The sequence below is a fragment of the Amia ocellicauda genome, chromosome 3, assembly GCF_036373705.1.
Source record: "Amia ocellicauda isolate fAmiCal2 chromosome 3, fAmiCal2.hap1, whole genome shotgun sequence".
Lineage (NCBI taxonomy): Eukaryota > Metazoa > Chordata > Actinopteri > Amiiformes > Amiidae > Amia > Amia ocellicauda.
Genome location: NC_089852.1, coordinates 9,088,894 through 9,109,530, shown reverse-complemented (window position 1 = coordinate 9,109,530; position 20,637 = coordinate 9,088,894). Strand labels below are relative to the sequence as shown.

Sequence of the window (20,637 nt, the reverse complement as noted above, 5' to 3'; positions counted from 1 at the left end):
TGAATCAGTCGGCCCATTCTCCTCTGACCTCTAGCATCAACAAGGCATTTTCGCCCACAGGACTGCCCCATACTGGATGTTTTTCCCTTTTCACACCATTCTTTGTAAACCCTAGAAATGGTTGTGCGTGAAAATCCCAGTAACTGAGCAGATTGTGAAATACTCAGACCGGCCCGTCTGGCACCAACAACCATGCCATGCTCAAAATTGCTTAAATCACCTTTTTTTCCCATTCAGACATTCAGTTTGGAGTTCAGGAGATTGTCTTGACCAGGACCACACCCCTAAATGCATTGAAGCAACTGCCATGTGATTGGTTGGTTAGATAATTGCATTAATGAGAAATTGAACAGGTGTTCCTAATAATCCTTTAGGTGAGTGTATATATATATATATATATATATATATATATATATATATATATATATATATATATAACCAGTCTGGTTACCCATCTGCTCCTATATTTTCACCAACTCAACTTTCCAACCTGCATATTGCCTCCACTGATAGGGAGATCTACAGTACCTGTATCAGTAGACTGTGAGTGATAGTATAGATACAAATGTGGCATATTCTTTGTTTAAAACTTTTAAAGATTTTGATATTCATGGAACACAAGGCACAACAGACAGTTCATACATTAAAAATAAATTGTGGTTTGAAGAGGAAGAAAGTGAGTTATGGGCAGTGAAAGCAGTGCAATCAGAGGCCTTTTGACCCGTAGTCGCTATAAATCATGTAGCTGCTGAACACCGTTCTTATTAGCTCTAAAGGTCTAATTTGATACTACTTCAAAGTACACTCAAGTGCTGTAGAAGGTCTCAATCATTACCTTAAAGCAGAAAGGGCATAAAATAATAATATATATTAAGAAAAAAGTTTTCGTTTGCCTCAACCACAAAAATAAAATGCTACAAAAAGCGAAGGAAAGTGTATAGAACATATTTTGTTTTAGAGCTTTACATATGTGTTAAGTTATAAAATGTAGACATTGGTGCATGCAAATTGTAATATATGGCATTGTTTATCAACTTGCCACCAGGTCAGACCTTGTATGTAAACCCTGAACGGTTATTCTGACTTTTGACCACAAACGACCACACCCTCAGCTTTTACTGTTAATGATGATATAAGGTGTCAGAAATCTGCCTTGGGCATGAGATTGAAATCATGTGACACTTGCTGTTGGTTTGATCCAAAAGGAACTAATGGAAGGCCTTTATATCTGTAGTGGACCTTTAGTGGACCTGAACATTTACGATTTCTGTCCCCTAACAGTGTGAGAGAAATGTTTTGATTATATGTCTTCGTCTTGTTATATATAGTTCTCTTGATCCAATGCATATGATTCATCTGTAATTTGAATTGAAACCACCACCATGCTCTCTATAACCATTCAACCCATTTGGATGTTACAAATACAAAAGCCCTGCCTCTCAACACTGAACTAGATGTATAAGCATTGCTTTTTGCCACTTTTTTATGTATCTTAAAATTGTCACTGTGTTTGCCTTTACAAGAGCATTCCTTCGCTCCAACATCTATTCCTCACAAGCTCCTTGGGGAAAGAACTGTTCCAGCTCACCTTGAAAAAAGACACTTTAACACTACAACTTTTCATTACGTAGGTTTGGTCATTAAAGGGTATATTATTATTATTATTACTCAATTTCTTAGCAGACACCCTTATCCAGGGTGACTTACAATTGTTACAATATATCACATTTTTACATTTACCCATTTATACAGCTGGGCATTTACTGGAGCAATCTAGGTAAAGTACCTTGCTCAAGGGTATAACAGCAGTGCCCCTACCTGGGATTGAACCCACATCCAGAGTCCAGAGCCCTAACCACTACTCCACACTATTGCCCGGTATCAGACCACTGTTATCATCTACTCAGACAGAGCTGTGACTCATTTTAATTAAGTAGTAATAATAATAAAAATAATTATATGCACAAGCAAAAACATATGTCACAGGAGAAAACAATCAAACAAATCAACGGGCAATCACAATGTATTTGTAATCTGAGCTTTTGCAATGTAAATTCAATGTTTATTTTGCTGGAATTCCCATTCCGAAGAGGTTGAAATCCCATATCAAATAAAAGTAGTGACTGAGATGAGAACCATGAGTGATAGGTCTGGTAGAAAACATCCATGAGTTGTAACATGAAGATGATTACCTGTTATGTCAAGATCCCTGTAATGGGGCTCAAGTTGCTCAGCCGCAATATAGTGTAGCAACAGAAATGTAATTTGTAAAACCTTTTGATGAATGCTAGGAGGTATATTTCAAGCTCAGATAGTTGTATACTCATTTAACAGAGATAACACAGCTAGTTATTTTAATAGAATATAAAATATTTTTTTGGCCTACACTGTGGTGAAAAAAAATTTATTTGTGTTTTTTTCCTTTACTTGTCAACCCAATAGTAGATCATTAAGTCATGTGTGTAATTCATTGTGTTTTATGCAGGCAATGTAAAAGTGCTGACCTCCTGGGATCCAAATACATGAGTGTATATTGTTAGAACTTGCTTCAGGGGGAAACAAAGTTTGGTGTATATATGCCAAAAAGATTAACAATAACTTAATTGAAGAATCTATTTGACATAATAGGAGAATACACATGCAAAAAACATCTCCTAATAGGAAATAATTAAATGGTTGAATCAAATCCCACATAAATGGAACAACACAACTGTCAACCTCCTTCACAAGAAAGGAGAAGATCTGAAGAATTATAGGCCCATTAGTCTACTTCCCATTGTATAAAACATATTTACAAAAGTATTAACACATCGCCTTCAAGACACCCTGGACTTCACACAACCAAGAGAAGAAGCAGGATCAGAAGTGGATATAACACAATGGATTATATTCAAGTCATTCAAGAAGTATTGGAAAGATGTGGAGAATATGAGCTGCTACTGTCCCTGGGCTTTATAAACTATGGACAAATATTTGATTCAATCTAAATTTCGTAGTTGGTGCTCCAAGAAATCAAACATTGAGGAAATCTACATACATCTACCAAGACACTGGCAAGATCAACATCTGCAACGGAGTGATTCAAGGAGACATAATCTCTCAAAAACCCTTGAAGTGTTTAGGAAAAGGAGTCCTGTTAAATTGAGCTTATCTGAACAACTTACGATGTCGTTGTCATCTTTGCAAAAACATCTGAAGACCTGCAGCTTCAAATTCCAGAACTCTCGGATGCAAGTAAGAAAACAGGATTAAAAATGTCTAGTCCATTTAATACGCTGATCATGTACTGTAGTTCATGAATTGATAGTCCTGATGCACTGATTAAGTATTCCTGTTTATTTCATCTTCTTACTTTAAATACAAGTTTAAGTAAAACATATTTTAGCAAATACATTGGGTTTATTCATTACTTGAATCTGTTCATATTACATGAGCAACAATAACCTTGGGTCATGCACCCCAAATATAGAAAATCACAAATACAAATTTAAACAAAATTGGATATCATGGGGGGAAGAAAATCTTGAATAGGGGTGTGTGAATATGGTATTTGCCTGAAGAAAAAAGTATTTGATCAATGCATAATAGTGCTCACTAATGGCTCAGGAACCTGGTCACTAAATGTAAAAAGTATAAAGAAATTACATGCAAAGATGGATGCTTGGAATAACAATAATAAACAGAAAAACAGTGGATACGAGAACTAACAAAAGTGTGTGGCATCATTGAAAGTGTGAAAATTTAAAAAATGGGCAATGAGCCAGATGCATGGCTACTCTTGAGTTGCAGCACAGGCCTAACAGTTCCAAGTCATGCTCTCAATCTGGAAGCTGATAATTTCTTGCAAGATTACCTCGGCTCTGAGTAAAGTCAATGACCAGGACAGTGCTTGTGAGGACGAGCCTTATCAGCCATTAAAGGAAAAATAAATGGAACAGAAGGATGTCCTCACTGTATGCTAAAGCTGTTGTACAGCCTCTGCTAAAAAGATAGAGATTAGTTCAGCCATCCATGATAATACCTCCCAAAACTCTTTATGCAGCTGCCACTGTCTCTTAGATACTAGAGTCTGGAAATGAGGATGTCCAGGTGCTCTCTGTATGCAGACGAAGTAAATCGCTTTGTATAGTGTGCAACAACTTATCAGAGAAGTACAACTTCAACACAGTGACAGCACAGTAGCCACACTCCTGATGGCAGTGTTTTTTTTCCAGTGCTTCAATAGATTGGGTTAATTTTTTAATCACGCTTTGTTAGTTTATATAGATGTAGTGGTAACTGAACGTGGATAACTTTTACACTTTGTGGAAAAGATTAACTGATTCTTATATAATTATATGAGAGAGTGAAAGAGAGAGATCCCCATGCTCTTAACAGCATCTGCTATTATGAATCCATTCAGTCTCTGAGGCAGGTCATCTTCCCTCAACATTTCTTTTCAAGATTGACAATTAAGATTTCAGTACTATATTGACAGTACAATTAAATATGATCTTACTTGTGCTATTGTGTTTCATTCATGCAGGATAAAAGCATCAGAATAAAAAAATACAGAGAGTCAAGACTATTGTATAGCTTTGTGTTCAAAGTATGTTCATTCTGTGACATCAAACAATCATATCATGCAGTCTGTGCTTCTTGTTTCTCCACATAATCCTTAGAACATTTCTTAAACCACTTTTGCATGATGGCATTGAGCCGAGTCAGAAACTTAAAGAGTGCCTACAGTTTGTTCCTTCCATTATAATGTCCACTCTTCTTGTTCTGAGTGAAAGTGTATTTTTAATTGCATGTACTAAGACTAACGTCTGTGATTTGTCCTGTCAAAATGTGACCCAACGATTTTAGGATTCAGAAAATAATGGAAGACTGCACAGACTCTACATTCCACGATCTGCTAAGAATTGAAATCTAATGATTACGTTTAATATCTAACTGCCAATACAACATTTAGACAACCACTAATCTGTTTTTCATTTCATATGCTGTTTCCCCTGCAATTCCTCTTTTTTTCTTTATTTATAATAATCTCTTGCTGCCCTGGACTCTCTTGATATAGCTACCAATGTTTCTGTTTCTGTTGTTGACTGTGACATGCACTCTGATGCATAGCTTATCTCCTTCTTAGGAGAAATGTTAACTGTGTGTGTGTGTGTGTGTGTGTGCATGCGTGTGCGTGTGTGCGTGTGTGTGTGTGTGTGCAAAGTTCTAGTACAGGATTTAAAAAAGAGCTTGGGGTGGGGAATATGTGTTAAGATGGTAAGACATGCCTGCTTCACATTACATAGAATGGTTAGAAGTAATTGAATCTAAAGCATTTTCTTTTCAAGGAATTATGGTTTCTCTTACTGGAAGAAAAAAAAAAACAGCTCCCTAGTGTAGTGCTTGATTGCATTATCAGTTGTTCCAGATGTTATTCAAGCTTATGTTTTAAGTGTGTATTCTAAAGATAAAAGTAAATTCCTTGGAACAGGAAACAAAGTAAAACAATATATATATATATATATATATATATATATATATATATATATATATATATATATATATATATATATATATATAATCAAAATACAGTGGTTTGTCTGTAAAGGCAGATGGATGGCCTTTACTTCCAGGCAGATAGACACACTTTCAATGTTCATGCACTAATGAAGGATGTAATGGACTGCATAATAGTAAAAGAGATACAAGAGAAGTTTATGTTGGGGGAAAAAAGGGTTATTAAAGTTTACAGTGCATTTGTTTTTTTACTCATTTTTGTAATTATTCAACACAGTGTTGGAATTGGCCTAATCCTCAAAGAGGGTGCCTTACAGTCTTCTAAACTCACCTAAAGAAGTGCTCCCTATTAAGTCACAACATGTTTTAAATTAATTTAACCAAAGCTGTCAGAAGACATCACACAAACAAGTGGTTTTCTTTTTCTTTGTTTTTGTACAGAAGATAGAATATTCAATGGGCCTAGCTGGATAACTGAACCAAGTGATCTCATCCTTCCTATTGATTCACCTGACCAGGAGGCAACCTTGACCTGTGAGGCCACGGGGAATCCTTCTCCACAATATAGGTATTTTCCAAATCTTTCATTGTTGGGGCCCCTTTTAAAGATGTCTCATAAACTTACATCTGATTTTAGCTTTGATTGTTGAAGAAATGTATCAAATGCATAGTCTCCCTTAGACTTTCATTCAGTAATATGTTCTTTGTATGATACGCCATGGTGAGGGAATTAACTTAATGTGTAACCCATCTCCTAAGAGCCACAGAAGGCATGATGCGCGAGGGGTTTGAGCTTCGTTGGTGGATGTTGCTTGACCTGTTTGTTTTGAATGATGTAGCATTATAGTTGAATAACCTTTTATTTTCCCTTTGTGTAGTACAATTGCTGTTTAAATCTCTTAAGTCTCTTGTCTTTATATCATATAATAACTGGCAAACTGACAGCTAAAACTGATTAAATAAAGGATCCTTTATTGATGTTTAATATCTAATTTATAGGAACCAATTGCCTATGAACTGTGAATTCTATCTTTATTACAGTTTTTTTAAAAGCTCACCTGTCTCAAATGGAAATAATATTTTGGATGGAGATGAGACACTACCACCAGAGTAATGCAGTAGGTGGAAGTAAGAAAGGCTGAGACTATAAGTGGTGTGCCTGATTTAAGTATTGGATTTTATTCTACCAGATGTCCAATCAAATGCTCCCTTGGGGTAGAGCCTGCCTAAAAATAAAGGTTAGGGGCAATTTCAAGATATTGTGTTGCTGAGCTTGGTCAGCATCATGTAAATGCAAAGCAAGCATCCGAAAGAAGTAATAACCTTGTGAGTGACATTCTGTTAAATGCTTACATTTCCTGTAATATGCCTGTTCTGAAAATGTGCCCTTAAAGCAACAGCAGGGATCCCTTTGTGCTCCTTGCTTGTTTTGTAATGACTGCATTTTATTGATGAGTGCAGCCATTAGCTTAGCTTCATTTACAAAAGCAAAAATGTGGTAAAGCATTTTTACTTCTAAATTAAACAAATCTGACATTAAAAATAATGCAAGCTTCCTATTAACCCTGGAAGGCAGTTAAGTCTTTGTATCATATGGTTTAGAAGTGAACGCAAACTGCTGCTATGCAAACAACACATGTTCAACATTAAATTGGATTGTTCATCAGCAATGAATAAGAACAATTCAGCCATTTCGTCACAGGAAAAATCTAATTTTTGGATGCATCTATTATAGCAGGTACTTCATATGCTTGATAAACCTGTCTGCCTTTGGTTTCAGAAAGGTGAATAGTCATGGGCATGCTTCATTGGCTCAATAAAGATATTAAGTTATGGTCTATAAACACAATTTCCGTGAAACCAGGATAACAAAGTCTGAAATCTGATATTTTTATGACGTGCGCAGTGATTGAAGAAATGTGGATCCCTCATGAAACCATCTATAAGACATAACCAGTCAAGCAAAACAAAATAAACAAATTAATAATAATACTACTAATAATAGCTACTTCAAGGTATCCATTGTAGAATACCTTGTTGTTGTTGGTTTTTTGCTGTATTTTAGTAGCAGGGATATTTAGAAGTATATACAATACAAAGCTCAGAAAAAAACACAATTTTGCTTCATTTATACTGTTCCTGAAGTGCAAATGGGCTAGAACGATTTCTCTCAGTTGGCAATACAAACACAAAGCTTCAGAGTTACAAAATAAATTGCCTTGATATAGCTCTGGGGTTCATAGAAACCAACAGGGGGAATTTTAAATTGCTTTTCATTCTCTCCCAGTGGCGGATGCAGAAAATGTATTAGTTTCTCCCTTAAACATCTATTTTTTTATTAATGGGTTAATACCATGTTTGAGTTACATTTTTTTCTTGATAACATATGAGTCTAAACCAGATAATCTTATTAAAGTTATATGGGACTTTGCAGACATAAGTATTGGCACCACCTGTCTTAACTCAATGCAAATGAATGATGCATCATCTTAAATATATAACTGATAAATAAGTATAGTTTAATAAACAGTATTTGTTAAACCACATGAATTAGGTCCTAGTTAATGAATGAAGGGTGTTTACACTTGTCTGTGACTGTGTGTATGTGTGTGTATGGTATATGTGTGTATATACACTCACCTAAAGGATTATTAGGAACACCATACTAATACTGTGTTTGACCCCCTTTCGCCTTCAGAACTGCCTTAATTCTACGTGCCATTGATTCAACAAGGTGCTGAAAGCATTCTTTAGAAATGTTGGCCCATATTGATAGGATAGCATCTTGCAGTTGATGGAGATTTGTGGGATGCACATCCAGGGCACGAAGCTCCCGTTCCACCACATCCCAAAGATGCTCTATTGGGTTGAGATCTGGTGACTGTGGGGGCCAGTTTAGTACAGTGAACTCATTGTCATGTTCAAGAAACCAATTTGAAATGATTCCACCTTTGTGACATGGTGCATTATCCTGCTGGAAGTAGCCATCAGAGGATGGGTACATGGTGGTCATAAAGGGATGGACATGGTCAGAAACAATGCTCAGGTAGGCCGTGGCATTTAAACGATGCCCAATTGGCACTAAGGGGCCTAAAGTGTGCCAAGAAAACATCCCCCACACCATTACACCACCACCACCAGCCTGCACAGTGGTAACAAGGCATGATGGATCCATGTTCTCATTCTGATTACGCCAAATTCTGACTCTACCATCTGAATGTCTCAACAGAAATCGAGACTCATCAGACCAGGCAACATTTTTCCAGTCTTCAACTGTCCAATTTAAGTGAGCTTGTGCAAATTGTAGCCTCTTTTTCCTATTTGTAGTGGAGATGAGTGGTACCCGGTGGGGTCTTCTGCTGTTGTAGCCCATCCGCCTCAAGGTTGTACGTGTTGTGGCTTCACAAATGCTTTGCTGCATACCTCGGTTGTAACGAGTGGTTATTTCAGTCAAAGTTGCTCTTCTATCAGCTTGAATCAGTCGGCCCATTCTCCTCTGACCTCTAGCATCAACAAGGCATTTTCGCCCACAGGACTGCCGCATACTGGATGTTTTTCCCTTTTCACACCATTCTTTGTAAACCCTAGAAATGGTTGTGCGTGAAAATCCCAGTAACTGAGCAGATTGTGAAATACTCAGACCGGTCCGTCTGGCACCAACAACCATGCCACGCTCAAAATTGCTTAAATCACCTTTCTTTCCCATTCAGACATTCAGTTTGGAGTTCAGGAGATTGTCTTGACCAGGACCACACCCCTAAATGCATTGAAGCAACTGCCATGTGATTGGTTGGTTAGATAATTGCATTAATGAGAAATTGAACAGGTGTTCCTAATAATCCTTTAGGTGAGTGTGTGTATATATATATATATATATATATATATATATATATATATATATATATATATATATATATAATATGTATTTATTTATTTATTTGTATACCAAAATAGATTTGTAGGGATTTCTGAGAGCTCATATCTAACTGAGTATCCTTCTTCAAGGCAAATGGACCATGATGATTTCTAAAGTTCAGATAGCTAAGTGGATGAGTTAACAGGCTTGCAAGCAAATAAACAGCTCTGTGTTGGAAATGATAAATGTAAGTGTTTTGTGTGTGATTTATGAAGTAAGCAGCATGTGTATGGTCTTGTACTTGGCATTTGTGAGGACCCTGTAGGCTAGGTACAATGCGGTATGTTGACAAGCTTATGAAAATAGCCTTCAATGTGCAAGATTAAAGTTTATTGAAGGAGCAACCAATGACAAGTACATCTGAAATGCTGTGAGTAGTCGTTAAGTTCTTTTTTTAATTACCATTCGAAGCCAATATTATTTAATTTAACAAGAAAAAGCAACTTAGTAGCATATAGTTTATTATATTTTGCAGCCAAAAAGTCCTCATGTCTGCATACAATAATCTCTCCTCACACTTTTCATAATTATAACATTTTCTGAGATGTATTCCTACCAATTTTGCAAGAGTATTTGAGCTCTTAATTGTATTGTCTCAAATCTACATTTAAAAAAAGGCCTGCAGTTTTGTCTTTGCTAATGCCAATTAGCTTTTTTTGTTGCTCTACAATCAATCAAAACCACATAAAAGTACAGTAGTTGGCTGAATCCTTAATTAACATAAGTGAAGGTGCCATGTTTGTCACTTTTACATATACACTTAATTACTGCTGCAGAAATAAATTGTGTGGTTAACTGAGAATTTCAAGAGATATTGGTCTTTGAGGATCTAGTGGGAATCTTATTAAAATGAATCTGAGTTTAGTTTGTAAAATGCAAGTATTATATAATTGTTTTCTATGTCTTAAACCATACAACTGTTATTATGAAGTTTAACAATATAATGTGGTTGTATAGGCTCCAAATTACTAAAATTACAACAATTATTTTGAGTCTACTTAATTTTAAGAATATTCTGTGTAGTGTTTTATTTTATTAGCAATGTCTTCACCTTCCCTGCTACAATAAAGTTTAGGAGAATGCACTTTTTCTGGTAAAGCTGTTAGTACAGTGAGTGGTCGAGGATCACGGGGGAGAGGATAGGTGTAATAAAGGTGAAAGGCTTGTGGGAAAGAAAAAGCTGTGCGGCAGTACTGCTGTCAGCCTCATTTTGATTAAGTGACCTCCTACGAAATTGATACAAACGGGAAGGTCAGGCTGAGTCCATTTTCACTAAACGGAATTCACTGTGTTCCACAAACAAATAAGGTAAGGCTACATTAATATGTTGTTTTATATATATATATATATATATATATATATATATATATATATATATATATATGTTTGAGGTATAATAACTAATTAGTAATTAGTATGATTTTTTTTTTTTTATTATATTTTGGTTATTTTCTAATAGGATGTTGTTTTGAGTGACAACTGTCCCAAGTTCCAAGTGGCTCAGCCAGACCAGGTTTCAAATTCCAGAGATAGATGTTTCCCCAGGTAATTTAAACCAGAAGAAGGTGCTAAGTGGTGGTTCTACTGGTAATCCACTGGTTTTATATATCTGGTTACTCTTTTTCACTAGACAAGACAGATATCAAAATATCTCCACAGGGTCCCCTTTGATAACACTCAGTACCAAATGGCCCTGTTTATCTTTGGGAATTTGTACTCAATCACGGATACATATGAGAGAAAGCTAGACCGAAAAATGGCTAGTTTTATAATACAATTTAATTTAAGGCCTATTGTGTAGAGGCATTGTTGATGTTAACGAGACATTGTTGATGTTAAATTGAAATGCTTAAATCACATTCTCATTTATTGAAGGAGTGTTCTGGCTAAATGTGTATCACCATTGCTTTTTTTTTTTTGTTAAATTTAATTTCCCATTTAATTATTTGAGCACATAAAATACATTTACTGTACAGTATTTACATGACTTATTGTGAGTTTGTTATCATAAGGTTTGGGAGATTAAAGAAGATTTACTTGGTATAGTATGAGAAGTTAAAACAGAGGGTGAATGAAGTTTGAAGATGTTGTTTGTGGCTGACTCCTGTTGTGAGAACAGGAAACTTGCATGGGAAGCTGCTGAGATTGAACACTAATTGCTTGATTTAAGAAATAAGAAATCAATATATGGATAAAATATGTATGTGACTGTGTGCATCAATCTCTTCTGTGGTCTGACACTTTATTCCTTTATTTCTATATTTAGCACAACCTAATTTTTGATTCTTAATTAAAAACTTGGGCATTTCTTTTTTGAAAAACATAATCAAAAATATGTATCTAAAGTAGTAAAGTAAAGATACAAATATGAGTTTCTGAACCAGTCTATAAATATTTCAAAATCCTGTTTATGCTGCCAGTTTGTATACTTTCGCTACCAGGACACAACTTCAGCTTTTAAGTAACCGCTTGTGACTTGCACAGCATGTTTGCTGAGGGTGTTTGCTTAGAATATAACTTCTATCTATTGTCATAAGGAGCAATTATTTAATTATTTGGTAGCCCTGTAGCAGTAATGCATTTTATGCTTTTATGTTGACATTTGATCTGACATGCTCAGAAGTTTACAGCATGTGTAAGGTCGTACTGTATACTGTGGCTACCAATTGATGTAGCTTCAGTCGCAGGTAAATCTCCTTTAGGAATGCTTTTGTGATGATTTTTTTCACTTTCAGATAAGAAAATGCTCTCCCTTTTCAGCATCTGTTTTGCTCAGACTGTTTAATGTCTTTTCAAATTAAATTCAGTTGCTGTTGTAAAGCTAAACATGAAGCTAAGTGGTCTTTGGAAACCTGACGTGTTTTTTTTTTTGTGAGTCTTTAAATCTCTGCAGATTTTAAAGTGTGGTAGGTCATATCACTGCTTCTCTTGCAAGCAATGCATCCGAATATCATCACGGTAAACTCTTCCTAAATGTAATGCTTGTTGGAGTTTAGTCAACAATAAAGATCTCTGAACGTAAAATGGCATTAAATATGTAACAGACAAAATCTAACAATAGTTACATTTTAAAACTCTGTCTGAGTTTATATTTATATATAACTATATGAGTGTAGGAATCATGCAGAAACATGAAATATAAATATTGTATGTGTCTATGTCTACTTCTGCTTTCTCCTTAAGGCTCAAAACATTGTTTCTCTATGAAAATACTATTAAACTTCAAACATGATTTAAAGCCTGTTTAATTTGAATGCATTTATGACAAATATGTTTTATCTCAGACATTCTGCCCTTATGTATGAATTATGCAAAAGCCTACTGAAACACTTCCGTGTCTTTTGTTGTCATTCAGCCAGGTGTCTGGGAATAGCATAACATGCCTGCTGTGTGACATTTTGATGCACATTTGTGTAATTACATGTGTGGTACATAAATTTTTTAGAACTGTATCATACATTTTTTAAATGTTGTAACATCAGTTAAGATTATACCATAGTGTGTAATATGTCTGGATATATTTGAATTCATAAAGAGTCATTCTGTGATTATAGAAGTTACCGACACTTAAGCATAAGAAGGTGTGATATACAGTGTAGCGATATCATATTGCAATTCAATTCAAGTGCATCTGTATACCAGACTGCAAATTAAAATAATAAAAAAGAGCAAATTTCACAAATTATAATATTTATACATAATCAGACAACTTTCTCATCCAAGTCTTCTACACAATTGTAGATAATTGGGGAGATATTTAGTAGTTATCTTTCGAGTCAGAAGCATTTCCCAAGGTGGAGGGGTTTCAGCGCGCATTCGCTGGAACGTATCAAGACATTTGTCTATCAAAACTGCCATTGGCCCCTGTGCCCATCACTCAAAAAGTGATGTCTGCACAGAGACTTCCTTTTTTTTTTGCCATTCGCCTTGGTTCGTCAAGACACGTAAGAGAGCCTCTGTGTTTTTTATAAAACCAGAACGTTTTTTGGCTGGCAGTACATACTGTGCTTTCCTTCCACCGATTCACTACAGTTACGTGTTGTAGTGCGGACAGACAACACAGCGGTGGTTGCCTATATCAGCAGGCAGGGAAGTCTCCGTTCGCAAACACTATATTGGCTAGTGTGTCGTCTGCTTCTATGGATGCAGCCTCAGCTGTGCTCCATCACAGCAACCCACCTCCTGGGCATCTCCAACACGGCGGCAGACCTCCTCTCTTGGGGAGGCCCCCCGGTGTCGGAATGGCACCTCCACCCGCTAGTGATTCAGCAGCTTTGGTGCCGCTACGGCAGGGCAGAGGTGGACCTCCTTGCTTCAGCGGAATCCACACATTGTCCACTAAGACCAATCAGGAGCTGTTGGACCAGGGCAAGTCCCCATCCACGCTCAAGTTTTATTTGGCCGCCATCTCCTCATGTCATGTCAGAATTGATGGTGAGCCCTGTACGTTCACCCTTTGTGTGTCCGTTTTGTGAGAGATGGTTCCAGGGTTACGTTTCGGCCTAATCTTGCTTACCTCCCAAAACTGCTGTCCCCTTTCCATATCAACAGGCCTATTTAGTTGATGGTTTTCCATCCTCCTGCCATCTCTTCAGAGGAGGAGAGTAGGCTACACCTGTTGTGCCCGGTGCGGGCTCTCAGGTGCTATTTGGAATGCACTAAGGACATATTCGGCTGCTGCTGTGTTCAGTAGGACGCTTTTGAGTTTACTATTGTGCCATGCTGTGTATATAGTTAATTTATTATTGACATCAGTAGAGCGTCTGTTGCCAGTAGCTGCTGGTTGGCAGTGTGTAATTTGCTCCTGTGTCCTGCATGTGGTGCATGAGCTGGCTCCTTCACCCTACAGTGTACATACACCGATCAGCCATAACATTATGACCACTGACAGGAGAAGTGAATAACACTGATAATCTCATTATCATGGCACCTGTCAGTGGGTGGAATATGTTAGGCAGCAAGTGAACGACTTTGACAAGGGCCAAATTGTGATGGCTAGACGACTGGGTCAGAGCATCTCCAAAACCGCAGCTCTTGTGGGGTGTTCCCGGTCTGCAGTGGTCAGTATCTATCAAAATTGGCCCAGGGGAGGAAAAGCGGTGAACCGGCGACAGGGTCATGGGCGGCCTTGGCTCATTGATACATGTGGGGAGCGAAGGCTGGCCCATGTGGTCCGATCCAACAGACGAGATACTGTAGCTCAAATTGCTGAAAAAGTTAATGCTGGTTCTGATAGAAAGGTGTCAGAACACACAGTGCATCTCAGTTTGTTGCGTATGGGGCTGCGTAGCCGGAGACCAGTCAGGGTGTCAATGCTGACCCCTGTCCACTGCCGAAAGCACCTACAATGGGCACGTGAGCATCTGTGGGATGTGCTAGACAAACACGTCCGATCCATGGAGGCCCCACCTCGCAACTTACAGGACTTAAAGGATCTGCTGCTAATGTCTTGGTGCCAGATACCACAGCACACCTTCAGAGGTCTAGTGGAGTCCATGCCTCGACGGGTCAGGGCTGTTTTGGCGGCAAAAGGGGGACCTACACAATATTAGGCAGGTGGTCATAATGTTATGGCTGATCGGTGTAGTTTGTTGGAATAGACATTTGAGCTTGTCCGCTCCTTAGTTAAGTTGAGGGTGGACACCTGCTCCTGTTGTTAGCGGAAGCACGTTGTGCCCCACTATGTATAATGCTCCTTTGCCAGCAGATTGTGGCCCCACTCTAGCTATGCTGGGGGTTGCTGCTGCTGTGTCCAGCGGAAGGCACTTGAGTTGGCTCTTGATGCCCCGCTGTGTATATAGTTCCATTATTAACTGAATTATCCAGCTGTGGCTATCCAGTCTAGTTAGCCAGCTATGTGTTGAGCACAGGGTGCGAGACTCCGTGCCCCACTCCTAGCCCTGCTATTAGAGTAGGAGGCTGCTATTACTAGGCTTCGCGGAAGGCACAAGGATTCTTGTTGCCCTGTTGATACAACATTCTTTATTTTTTCCCAGTACAGCGTGACTGCAGTCTTCGCGTCTGGGCAGCCCAGATGTGGCCCCTGTGGCTTCTATCATAGAGTTGGTATGGCTCCTGGTAGGTATGCCTCGAGGCAGGCTCTCTTACCAGCTCGCTGCCTTGTGACGGTTTGGTTATACAGTAACCCCTCCCCCTTGGGCAGTGCAACCATGGTTATCTGAGAAAAGAAGCACTGCCCAAGGGTTGCAAGGTTGCGCAGGAGTTCAAGCTCCCGGCAAAAAGAGGAAGTCTCTGTGCAGACGTCACATTTTATACAAACAAGAAGTGGAAGGTTCCTGTTTGAGTGACGGGCACAGGGGCCAATGGCAGCTTTGATGGACAGGTGTCTTCGATATGTTCCAGCGAATGTGCGCTGAAACCCATACGTTCCAGCGAATGCGCGCTGAAACCCCTCCCCCTTGGGCAGTGCTTCTTTTCTCAGATAACCACGGTTGCATTCGCAACCTATCAATCTGTGGACCCTAACAAGGATGAAGGAGCATTGCAATCCCTGTTATCGATTAATTTGTCAATTATTCTGTTTTGTTACTTATTGTAAATACGTTGGATATGGAGTGAATGTTGCTAGTAAAGATAACATTGCTTATTGGAGACATAAACTAAATTTCGGGAGAGGGGTTGGATCTTAATCCCGAGTACAGCCCTAATCCCGAGTACAGGGGCTCCGTCACTACTTTCCCAGCTTCCATTGCTTTGCAACCTGCCATCCACCACAAGCACTGCCTCTGCAGCAAATTCCCAGGCTGTTCCAAACCGTGGGGGGGTGGGGGTATTCCAATGCTTCGTGCACACGGACAGGCCATCGTTCGCTCAGCCAAGCGAGTTCAAGCCAGATCTAAATACATTATTTCATTCCATCCATCAAAGTCTTAGGGGTTTGCCAATGTTCCTAAAATGCTTTAGAATTCCATATAACCTTATGCATTGTAGTCCCTCAATCACCCAAAATAATTAAATGAATTAGACACTGTATTCAATAATTAGACAGACTTTCTACAATAATACAGGAGGGTGCAGACCCATCCTTAAAGCTAATTCTTCATGTAGAATACTAGAGCAGCACTGTGTCATCTCTTCCACAGTAAAGCATCTAGTGCAAGCGAGGAAAGCAGGCCCCTTGCCGATTTGCTGTTCCATTTTATACCATTGATGTTTTACAGGATTGAGGTCAGGAAACTGAGCAGGCCTAGAAATGGATGCAACATTATTTTGCTCAAACCGCTCCCTGCATTCAGCAATAGTGACTTATTGTGCTGGCAGATGCAGAAGCCAAGTCTGTACACATGTGTCATTACACTATTGTCCAACAATCAAACTATGTACTAGTCATGGCACACTTGTCATAAAAACATATACATCACAAAATCCATTAACAGGGGAAGGAGGCTTTTTGCTTTACCTTTTGGTAATAAACACACACATCTTGTAAATTTTATTTGTATTCAATGATGTATTTATTTGTTGTGTATATCTTGCAGATGGTCACTAAATGGAACTCGCATTGATCTCAGCATTGACCACCGACGTCTCTTGTCTGGAGGCAGCCTGATAATTAAAAGTCTGGACAAAACCCAAGATACAGGAATATACCAGTGCATTGCAACAAATTCATTTGGAACAATTGTTAGCAGGAAAGCAAGCCTACATTTTGCATGTAAGTTTTCTGAGAACTCCTATTGTGTTACAGTATTATTGAGAAAATGTTAAATATTTGGTCCTATAATGGATGGGTTGGTACAAATACAAGTCAGTAATATAATCAAGGGGTGTTGAAGATAGCACCGGCCATGCAGAATTTGTATTTGTAGTTGACCCATATGTCCAAGACATCCTTTTTATACCACTGAGTTCCCATTGCCTGTTGAAGAATATTATAGTTGTTACCTTAAAAACTGTCCCTAATATTTCATCTTTTCCAGTAATTTGTTATTTCTGAGAAAAAACGTGGCCCTGTTTGTTTATTCCTCATACCTTTTTAATCAAAATATCGCCAATTTTAGATAGTCTTTGCGATTCTTTTATAAATTATAATTAGTTACGGAAAGAATATATCCTTCATTAGTTTCTCTTCCTGAGATAAAATAGAGTGGCAACTTAAAAGCAGTGTCTGACACATTTTTTTATGTGAAAAAGTCTGGAAGACTACAAAACATTTGAATGATATCATATACAGCCACATTCTACTGTGATTATGTTTATAGGGATTAGGAAGATGTCTGTGCATACACAGTTTACATTCATGAAGCCTAAATAGTTTAGTTTATTCTAGTATAGTTTATTTGGGGGGTGGGAACAAGAAAATTAATGCAAAAATACACAGAAGAGAAGAAAAAAAATAAGGAGAAGAAAAAAAAAATACAGACACTGCATTTGCAACATTCTGGGGAATCAAATTTCAACCCTGTACTTCAGAAACAAGCTTTGAATACAATCAAGTCCAGATGGACCATGGGGACTTATACCAAGACTTAAATACTCAGCAGTATAGATTTCATAAAATATTTCAGTAAAGCTAAAGGCTTTGAAAACAGCTGCCTTTAAAGAACAGAGGCATTTTCAGTATTATTATTTTTTAAATGCTATAAAAATTACCAATGAGCATTGTCTGTGTATGGTCTCCATGGCCATAAACAATACATCTGCTTGTTTTATTTTTAGATCTTGACAATTTTAAGACTCAGTCGAGAAGTGCAGTGTCGGTTCGTGAAGGACAAGGAGTAGTGCTGCTGTGTGGACCACCTATGCATTCTGGCGGTAAAACTTCTTGTTGTCTTAAAAAACTGCTACAAAGATACTGAAAACATATTGTTATGGCACTAGTAGCAGCCAGTAAAGTTTTTTTACACAAACCTGGGTGTTTTGGTTCCAAAATGTAAAGTAAAACAAACTGAGAATCTTACAAAGGTGTTAATAATTGCCAAAAACAAATGTTGAGCTTATTATTTTTCCACACCCTTTCAGTAATGTTGTGCTTCTTCGAGGAACTAACTGACATACACACATTTAATTTCAATTAGATTTTGTATATACATATTTATATTATTCACCTAGTTCAATACTGTATATTGTATACTATACCTTTATTTTTGATTGGCTCACAGACTTTTGTAGTCCTTTTTGCAATCCAGCAGCAGGAAGTGTTGCTGTCTTTGAGATTATTTTATCTTGAGAAGATTAGTCGCCTCAATAATTACTGTGGTGCACTTGTCACTGCAAGTTATTGTTTTCTCTTAAAGCTTCAAATTCCATCAGTAAAGAAGCTCCAATATTAATATAGAGCCTGTTTAAACACTGGCTATATTACACCTGCAAAATATTAGCTTTTACATTTGTACTGTTATTATATTTTCTATAATTTACATATGTTAATAAACAGCTTAATTAATTTAAATACTCATCTGCACCTGGGTTTTTAGATACCCGTGCAATCCTCTAATTACATTTCTGAGTTGATAATGAGCAATTGCAACTGGTTGTTTGTTTCAGGTTGTGTTGTGTGGAGTTTCAGGGGTTAAAAACCTATTATTGGAATTCGGTTTTACATTTAACCCAAGATCAACAGCTGAACAAATGAAAATGTGTTTTCTTAAATGGCAGTTCTTACTTCATTTAATGCCAGTGTAAACTCAGGTTAGTGGCTCAGATTGGAAAATCATATTTGCAAATTTAATATAGGCAAATGGAAATCTAACTAATTGATTCAGTGTAGATTCCTGGAATCTGGGGACTTAATAGCAGCTTTAAAACTTGTATGCACTTGTGAAAACACAGAAATCCATAGAGAGTGACTACTTATATTTTTATACTTCATTGTATTTTAAAATATTGTGTTTCTGTTTTATAAATCTTTCAAAAATATATTTTTCAACATATCATTGATAGAAAGAGTAGCTATAAGTTTGATTCTTGAAAGTAATAGGATATGATCTGTAATGTGATATGTGGACTATTTTGTAAATCACAGTATTTATCATAACATTTGCCTTAATTTGTGCATTTGGTGGGGCTGAATAATGAGAGAGACTTTCCTAATGTAACTTAACTTTGAGTAAAGTTTCACAAATTATTATCCAAGCAGTATTAAAATACATTCAATTTCTTGCCTCTTTCTTCTCTTGTTTTTACTTAGCAAAAGTTGCCCAAAGTTAACAAATTGTACAGTATAATTCTTTACTAAAGAACATGCCTGTCTGTGGGAAAAAAAAAAAAAAAAAAAAAAAAAAAGAATCCTCGGTACACATTATAGAGATAATGTAAGTATAAGATAATGTCTTAATCGTGTTACAGCTCAAGTGCTTACACAATGTGACAGCCTCCCACTGATAAGCGGTAACCTTTGTTACAATTTAGTTAATTTAGCTGCTGATGTTTTCATCTGGATTTATTCGATCATTTTTTCAGGTTTCACTTGGACTACATGAAGCACGAAAGCCCTGCATATATTTCAACGTCTTTAGATGCTATAGATGAAGGAGTATCTCTTTGTTTTATTGTTTTTATTTTATTTTTTCCTCCAGATGACAGTTTTACAATTAAAAGATAGACGGATGGATATATGGATAGATAGATAGATCAATCCTGGATACTGAAGTGTGCAGTAAAGGACATGGTCACCACATCTATGAAAGAGATAGCATTTGTTATCCTATGGTCCAATTTAAAATAATTCTGTTTAAACTGTGACCAACTGTAGGATATTATAATCCTGCACAAGCAGTATATCAGTATATATATCAGTATATATTGTTTGATCTTGGAATCATGGCATGGCAGCTTTCTTGTAGTTTTGTTTGTTTGTTTTTGTTGGTGTCTTCCCTCTCTCCGTGCCTTACTTCTGTCCGATAAGAGTGTACCACTAGGTCAGTGAGCTGGAATACAACCTAGTTAGTCAGAATGAATTAGTTTAAGCATCATCGCTCTGGTTGCTGAAATGAAATCTTGGCCAAGGTTATATAGTATGCATTTTGGGGATAAGACTGAGTGACAGCCATTGCATACACCTTTTAGCTTCCAACTAGGCTGCTTCCATTGCCCGAAGCTGCTCACATGAAGCTTAATTTCTTCACGATGTAAACTGGTTGACACAATATTGCATCAAAGCAAAGAAGACATCCTTTAGTTCAGCCTGTGCAAGAGGAATTGAAGCATGAATTTAAGCATTATCACTCAATATAATTCCAAGCACACGAGGACACTGGAAA

The 20,637-nt window shown here is 37.4% G+C and overlaps 1 protein-coding gene across 1 annotated transcript in view; it reads left to right on the top strand.

Moving 5' to 3' along the window:
* The window catches only part of cntn3b (contactin 3b), a 65,341-nt gene that overhangs the window by 5,165 nt on the left and 39,539 nt on the right, over positions 1-20,637 (top strand). The window contains exons 2-4 of the mRNA XM_066698055.1: positions 5,941-6,067; positions 16,915-17,090; positions 18,095-18,190. Coding sequence (XP_066554152.1) covers positions 5,941-6,067; positions 16,915-17,090; positions 18,095-18,190 — 399 coding nt within the window. The remainder of the gene's footprint in view (positions 1-5,940; positions 6,068-16,914; positions 17,091-18,094; positions 18,191-20,637) is intronic.